The 8,292-nt window shown below is 37.0% G+C and overlaps 1 protein-coding gene across 1 annotated transcript; it reads right to left on the bottom strand.

The window, feature by feature from the left end:
* Positions 1–356: 356 nt before the first annotated feature.
* Positions 357–1,888, bottom strand: LOC141632074 (uncharacterized). The gene is made up of 2 exons (XM_074444657.1): positions 1,400–1,888; positions 357–1,244 (listed from the first exon to the last, which is right to left on the bottom strand). The coding sequence occupies exons 1-2, from the start codon at positions 1,886–1,888 to the stop codon at positions 357–359; spliced, it is 1,377 nt and encodes a 458-aa protein (XP_074300758.1).
* Between the last annotated feature and the right edge of the window lie 6,404 nt (positions 1,889–8,292).

Below are 8,292 nucleotides of genomic sequence, written 5' to 3'. Positions count from 1 at the left end.
TTTTTTTTCATTTTTGATGTTTTGGTCTTTTTTTTTTTTTTTTTTTTTCCGGTTATTGACATTCTTACAAATTATAGTTTGATTTTAGTACTAAATCTATAAGTTATGAAATCTCATTTTTTACTTTTTTGGTGTTGATATCACTTTGTTAATATCCGTCTTGTTATATATATATTGTGTGATTTAGGATCTATTAAAATTACTTTATCGGTTAAAATCACACTTTTTCGGTTAAAATTACACTTTTTCGATTAAAATTACACTTTTTACCGTTAAAATTACACTTTTTTGGGGAAAAGGTAAGTTATATATTAATGCCAATTTTCCAACATACACATACACAGGTTACACCCCCATCATATTACACGACTTAAACAATTATCAATCCAAACTCTAGCTAAGTTACTCTTAATCATCTCATTTTTGCTTCTAACTCTAGATAACAAATTCATTCTAACACTCAGAAAAACTCTCTCAGGCCTAGGAACAAACTGATCAACACGGCTCTGATTCCTAGCATGCCAAATGTGATACATCATGCTTGCAATAGCAGCTCCAATAATTTGCTTTATGAGGAGTGACTTCATCTTCTTTTGCACCCACCAAAGGATCACTGAATTCACAGATACGCCCACCTGTAACCAATTACTCAGCAATGCCAGACATTTCCTACCAAACAAACACTCAAAATACAGATGCTCAATGCTTTCCTCATCAATACCACATAGAAGGCACCTATTCTCCAGGATGATCTTCATTTTGAACATACGGTCCTGAGTCAGTAATCTGTTCTGAGCAGTAAGCCAGATGAAGAAAGAATGCTTAGGCAAAAGCACCCTATTACTCATCCGTGGATGCCACTCAACAGGCACCCTCTCATCAACTAACCAAGAATATCCTATCTTAATGCTGTATTGAGGATTCTGTGCTCTCCATTGCTCATTAAACAAAAATGGTTGCAACAGATTTTTCACCCAACAGATCATACGCCATGCCCAGCTAGAGGACAAATAAGGAGTAAAATCTTGCCATACCTGCTGTTTTATATAAATGGCATGAACCCAACGGACCCAAAGATGATCAGCTTTAGCTTCAATCCACCAGACATACTTCCCAATAGCAGCAATGTTCCAGCTATGGAGATGTCTAAGTCCCAGTCCACCATTCTTCCTAGGCTGACACAGCTTGTTCCAAGCCACCAGTGCAGGGCTTTTCTTGCCACATTGCCATGCCATAGGAAAGATCTACACAGAGCATCAATCTTGTTTAGCACAGCCTTTGGGATGATAAAAATACGTGACCAGTAATTATGCAAGGTGCTGAGGACTGCTTTGATAAGAATGAGTCTCCCTGCATATGAAAGTTTCTTGCTTCCCACAGCCCTAATTCTCTCAGTCACCTTATCAACCAGCTGTTGGCAATCCATAATCCCCAAACACTTGGGAATAATATTTACCCCCAAATATCTAAAAGGGATGGCTCCTTTTTTCATACCAGTAGCCTGTTCAATTTGGTCCATAAAACTTTCAGGGATGCCATTCCCATACAGATTAAATTTCCCTTCGTTCATCTTCATTCCTGAAGCTTTGGAGAAAGTCTCAAAGGCTATTAACACCAGTGTTAGAGAAGTCATGTCTCCTCTGCAGAATACCACCAGGTCATCAGCAAAGCACAAGTGAGTGAGGCCAACTCTAGCACAAAGAGGATGATATTTAAACCCCTTAAGTCTCTGAATTCTCTCCAACAAACGACTTAAGTATTCCAGGCAGATTGTAAAGAGGAGAGGGGACAAGGGGTCACCTTGTCTTAGCCCTCTTTTGCCTTGAAAGTATCCAAAAGTCTCACCACTGACAGCAAGCGAGTAAGAGGTAGAACTAACACATTCCATAATCAGATTAGTCAAGCTCACAGGGAACCCCAAGCACTCTTGTTAGAAATCTATATCTCATTACTTAACATATTCATATATGTTTCAAATTAATTTGGTCATAAAATTAAATGTTGATCTTATGCATGCAAACAATAATAAGAATAAGGAAGAAATCATCATTCTTACATTGGATATTTCGGATTATTGGGCACAAGTGAGTTCTCCTACTCACTTGTTCTTGAGCTCTCCAAATATTGGATGAACAAGGATTCAAGTATAGAATCCCTCCCAAAGAATAATACCCAAGGTAACCACTTAATAAAATTAATATTATTAATACTAGAACAATATTAATTTAAATAAAATTGACCCAAAATATTTATTTGATCTCTTAATATTCGGTTAAGAGAAGGAGAAGAAGGAAGAATTTTTATCTTTCTAAAAGTCTAATTTTTGATGGTTGAATGAATAATAATGCACTAAACTTTGAAGTAGTGTATTAGGGAAATTATAGAGAAAACCCATTGCCTTTCTCTATAGACAAAATGGGGTAGGGGGGAGTTTTGATGCCCAATGCATGAGCAAGGTGTTCTTCACAAGAGGCACTAGGTATGCATGGCTAGGTTTAGGAAAAATGATTAAGTTTTCCACTTAATTAATCAACATAATATTTATCCTAATACTCCAATATTTCGATCTATTTGAGATAAAATGGATTCCATTTTATCTTTGTCAATTTGTCAATTTGTCACATGTCACATGTCATGTAAAATTGTTATGCATTTCTAACATATTAAAAATCCACGCATTAACAAAAATACTTCATATACAAAATCGACTTAGTAATTCATAATTACTTGTACCAAAATAATTTACCAATTATAAATCACAAAATCTTGTATTTTATAATAATTATTCATTCAAATGCAATTGTTTCCTTAAACAATAATTTCATCTAAGTAATAAAACAATTCGATCACTTAGACCGTATCTTATTTAATCAAATTATAATGAGATACGTAAATATTACTTCCAAAATCGTCCGTCAATTTCAAGTAATTTAATTAACCCGTATCATCATACGATCAATTAAATAATCAATTAAGAGTGTTACCCTTTAGGTATGACCTAAGGGGATCAACTGATCACCACCGTCGCACGACAGTAATGTCAAACTCTAGTTAGCCAATCATTACCGATATGTATGGACCAGTTGACAGTAAAATATTACTTCCCAATTGTATTCTTAAAATGAGACTTAAACATGTGATCATCATGATCGACAGTTGTGATCGCATTATTGTCGGAGGACACATATTCCAACAATCTCCCACTTGTCCTCGACAAGTGTGCGTCACCAATTCTCTTGTCCTATTACTATCTCCCACTCAATGCAAGGTGTCTTTCAGGTCGTACTTGCAAGTGATCATATCGAGAGTGGTTTCCTCGATCTGGAGAATAACTGATTGACCGGATTTATCTACCATAGATGTCTTCCGATCGTGGCCACGCATTTCAGTTCATTACTCCTCGAGTGGCCCTGAGATATTATTATAACCCTGACTAGGGGTGGACAATTCCTATCGCACTCATTCCCTTAGGTTAGCCACATCCATCATAACCCAAAATATGCCCATTTGACCCCATTTACGAAGGTCGTAGTAACACAAATCAAAGGTAATCTGAAACTGTGCCATCTTAGGCGAACAGTCTTTAGTCAAAAGAATCGACTCATTAGAATACTATAGTAGCTCTCGCCACGACCAGGCTATATAAATTTGCCAGAACTCTATAAGCGGTCATATGGCCCGACAAGGTGTTCTTAACAATCTGCCTATGTGATCGACTAGTCATCATACATGACTCCATGGCACTTGAACTTGCCATCAATCGCATCACATTCTAGTCATTTCGAGACGTCACCTCATGTAAGTAACTATGGGCGAATACAATGCTAATCCATGTTCACTTTAACGTGGTTCAATTGTCTCTACAACCCGTTTGCATGTAACAAAGTATAAGGTGAGTTAATAATAACTCAAACGACAAATGTCGACATCACATTCGGGTAGTAAATACCGTATTACAACCTTGTGATGCATATCGTAAGTGTGTAAACACTAGTTGATTGCAATAGAAGTTTAACATACCATGTGTCCATGTGTTCAAAGTTCTTATATTGCATTATCCCTTATATTCATGTTATCTCTCATAGCACGAACCTTACCAAGTACACATATAGGTTCCCAACCTCGGTTTGGGTTCTTTATCTTGAAAGAACTTTCTGGTTGTTTATCACACAACCAACGAATTTGTGGTGGATGATATGACTTGCACTGGTCAAGTATTCCACCCACTCACAATGCACTAGGTATATGTTTTGTAGAGTCTTGCAACAATTGTCAAGATGATTAGCCTAGCACTTCTCACAGGTCCTAGCATATTAGAAAATATTAGTTTTGAGTAACTTCTTACTTCAACTAAGTATCTTTCAAACTTCTTATTTCTCCTTTTAGCTTGAAAAGCTTAGGATTTTAATAAATCCTTACGCGTGTTCGAACTTTAATATGTGTAACCTCTTGACACATAACAAAGTGTTCTGTCCAACACTGAAATCGCTCATCGGATTCTCCTCGAGAATTCATGATGATTCTTCTATGGCTTGCCAATGATTCATCATGCTCTTATGAATATGATTCATTATTGGACATGTGCATGATTATTCTAATGGCGGAAACATTAGTAACTAATAATCATGTGATCAACCATTCTTAGGTTCAATGAACGACCATGACTGCTAATGGGAATTCCATTTTCATTGACTTGAATAACCTACGTTTCTCGTTGATACGATGTGTATATCTCAATACCTATCCAACATCTCATGATGTGATTGGATTCATCATAGTCCATTTTCATCCAGAATTGAAAATTCAAATACTTCTTTGTGAAAGAAAGTATTAGCTCGTCATTCTCAATGAGTAATGAGTTATAAACTTTTACAAGATGATTGCTCCCACTAAATTTCATGTCTTCACATGATAATTTCCAACTCCCACTTAATTCCATATGTTTCGCAATTGACTACTCAATCGAAACATTTTAAGAATTGAAATATATTTTGATTTGCCAAGTTATTAAGATAAAACCATATATGCTCCCAGCATATCGTTTCAAAATACCTATTTTGAAAAGGTTTCATATCTTAAACTTTATGGAAAGAGATTCTAATCTCTAACTCATTCATTTTAAAATGATGCGTAGCAATGTCATTATTTAAATGTGAATTATATCTAATATACGCCTTTCTCAAAATACCCTTTTCGGAAGGAGGTTTAACCATTTCATTTTCATAATGAGGTTAAGTAATGACATTAGCGTGGTTAATACTTAACTTAGATCTTGTGGATATCGGCATATCATTCTTTGCAACTTTTAGTCATAAATCTCATTTATTTTCGAGGGTGCAACTTTGATTCATTTAGGCTCTTAAGTAAATATCAATATTGAAACTATTTGTCAAATTTTATCATAAACTAGTCAAATCTATTGTTAAGACTTCACATTAGTCATTCTTTTTCCAAAAACTTCCTTTTGGTCTCCTCGTGTAGTTATCTGGAGAATATATTCTTTTGATTACTTCACTTGGTCTCTTTTGTCATGTAGATTTCATCTATTCGAGACCATAGATCTCATCTATTCATGTATACTATCTGTATAGGTATACAAATCATTCCTTTCTTGCGTAGATCTCATTTACACAAGTATGCAAATTTTGCTTGGTGTTCTTTGTGTCTTCATTTTCTCCCACTCTATATTTAGAATGAATACACTAGAGATTCAAAAGATAGTATATGAGACACAAATAATGATTTTTGAAGTATAAGGAGGACTATCTCATAGGTTGACTAATTGTTTTAGATTTGATAAGTGTACTTGGTGATTGATATTCCTTTAAGAGAGTTCATCAACTCAATATCACTTTATATTGATCATACACAAGCTTTAAGCTTGTGGTCATATAACGAATCCCATCATTATAGTTGTCCATTAGATCACTTAAGTGAATGATCATATGTTTCTATGAGCAAGCATATAAAGACGAATTTTTAGAACAAGGATAAAATACGATAAAGCGGGTGACTTGGGTTGCAAACCAAGCCACCATAATCCAAAATACAACAATTGTTTTAGAAAGGATCAAACATTTCCATGTCGAATACGGAAATCAAAAGATTATAAAATCCGAAACATAAATTAAAATAAGACAATAAAAAGCCAAGCTTCATGGAAGCTACTCCTAGCTTCTTGATGGTTTCTCAAGCTTGCTTTTTTTTTTTCCCTTGTCCTTGCTTAGTGGAGGCCCTATTTACAATAAAAAGGGGATACATTATCACAACTTTGTATCACAATACCATAGTTGAATTAGAAACATAAAAGAAAGGATAGTCATTTACCTACTGGAGTGATCTTTCCAGCTTTAATGACATTTATCAAGAGGACCCTTCTTGATCTTGGAAGTTCTAGCTTCATAAGTCTTAGCTTTGGTGAAAGTGGGAGCTTGCTTCTTACCCTTCTTTCCATTCTTCTTGAACTTCCCCTTGTTTTTGGTGCTGATGTTAAGCACATCCTTAGGTGGGTTAACATTTAACCCCATGTCTCTTTCGGCTTGCACAAGTAACTTGTGCAACTCTTCAAGAGACACGTTCTTGTCTTGCATGTTAAAATTCACCCGGAATTGAACATACGCTTTGACTTTGGATAAGGAGTGTAGAATCCTATCTACAATGAGTTCTTTGGGGATTTCAACATTTTGAATCTTCAAGGTCTCGACTAGCTCCATCAATTTGAGCACGTGAGGGCTAACCTTTTGGCCCTATTTAAAGTCGAGATCAAAGAATGCCGCGGCCGCCTCATATTGGACGATCCGCGGAGTTTGTGAAAACATTGTCACAAGCTTGGAATACATTTCATTAGCGGTGCCCATCTTAAAGGCTCTCCTTTGGAGATCCGCCTCCATCGCAAAGATTAACACATTTTTCATTGCGGCGGACTCCTTGTGGTAAGCCTCATATGCGTCCCAGACGGTCTCTACAGACGGTGTATTCCGCAGTGGGAGACCAAAGTAGTCCTGAAAGGCTGTCACTCCTCTTCTTATGATGGTCACCATGGTCCATCGCGCACCGTGGCTAAGGTACTTGACCGGTTTTTACTTGGCCTTCTTTGTTTCTGGATGCTAAGTCTTTTGTTTCACTTGTGATGCCTGCCAACGATCAGGGAACATTTCAAAGAGACATGAGATGCCACAAACTGGTATCTTAGAGGTTGAGGTTTTCGATGTCTGGGGCATTGATTTCCAAGGACCGTTCCCGTCTAGTAAAGGTAACAGGTACATTTTAGTAGCTGTAGATTATGTGTCGAAGTGGGTTGAGGCAATTGCCTCACCTCATTGTGATGCCAAGACCGTGATAAAAATGTTTAAAAAGGTCATATTTCCCCGATTTGGAGTCCATAGGGTCGTCATTAGTGATGGGGGAACGCACTTTAAAAAAAAAGAAACTAACTTCCATTCTGTCTAAGGTTGGTGTTCAACACCGGCGTGGTATAGGGTATCATCCCCAAACTAATGGTGAGGTAGAGGCCTCTAATCGCGAGCTTAAAGAGATCTTATCTAAGGTAGTTTCTAAATCACGGAAGGACTGGAGTCTTAAATTAGAAGACACATTATGGGCCTACAGAACTGCCTTTAAGACACCAATTGGTGCATCACCTTATAGGTTAGTTTATGGGAAATCATGCCATTTACTTGTTGAGTTGGAATGTAAGGCTTGGTGGGCAATTCGTGAGCTTAACTTTGATCCTAAGTTGTGTGGTCAGAATTGTCTTTTGCAGCTAGATAAGTTGGAAGAATTTAGGCTTAATGCCTATGATAGCTCGCGCATTTATAAGGAAAAGACGAAGAGATAGCATGACAAAAGAATTCTACCTCGGGAATTTCATGGAAGGTGTAAGGTGTCATTTTAATGCCCGTCTGCGATTATTTCTGGCAAGTCAAGTCCGGTGGAGTGGTCCTTATACGATGACAGCTGTTACTAAATTTGGATCCGCTGAGCTAGAAAGCCCCGAGGGAAATCGGTTCAAGGTGAATGGGCAATATGTGAAGCATTATCACGAAGCAAATGAAGAAGACAATCGTGTTGAAGTCCTGTACTTCGACGAGCTTGACGCGCCAGTTAATTGATGCCAGAAAGGTCTTGCGCGACCTCTTAAACCTACGCTCTCCGGGAGGCATCCCGGACTGTTTTGTTGTATTTTTGTCAAACTTTTTCCTCCACTTTTAGCTTTTTGTTGAACTTTAAACGCTGTTTTATGCACCCTTTGTATTTTCCTTGCTCTTTATGCTTGTTTTGCAGGTGTATTCA

The sequence above is a fragment of the Silene latifolia genome, chromosome Y, assembly GCF_048544455.1.
Source record: "Silene latifolia isolate original U9 population chromosome Y, ASM4854445v1, whole genome shotgun sequence".
Classification (NCBI taxonomy): Eukaryota; Viridiplantae; Streptophyta; class Magnoliopsida; order Caryophyllales; family Caryophyllaceae; genus Silene; species Silene latifolia.
Note: the sequence above shows the minus strand (reverse complement) of the source record. Positions and strands in the feature narration are given on the sequence as shown.

Coding starts and splice junctions, on each gene's coding strand:
- LOC141632074 (XM_074444657.1), bottom strand. CDS start 1,888: ATGGAATGTGTTAGTTCTACCTCTTACTCGCTTGCTGTCAGTGGTGAG. Junction 1,245..1,399: donor GCCAACAGCTGGTTGATAAG/GTGACTGAGAGA, acceptor TGCTCTGTGTAG/ATCTTTCCTATGGCATGGCA.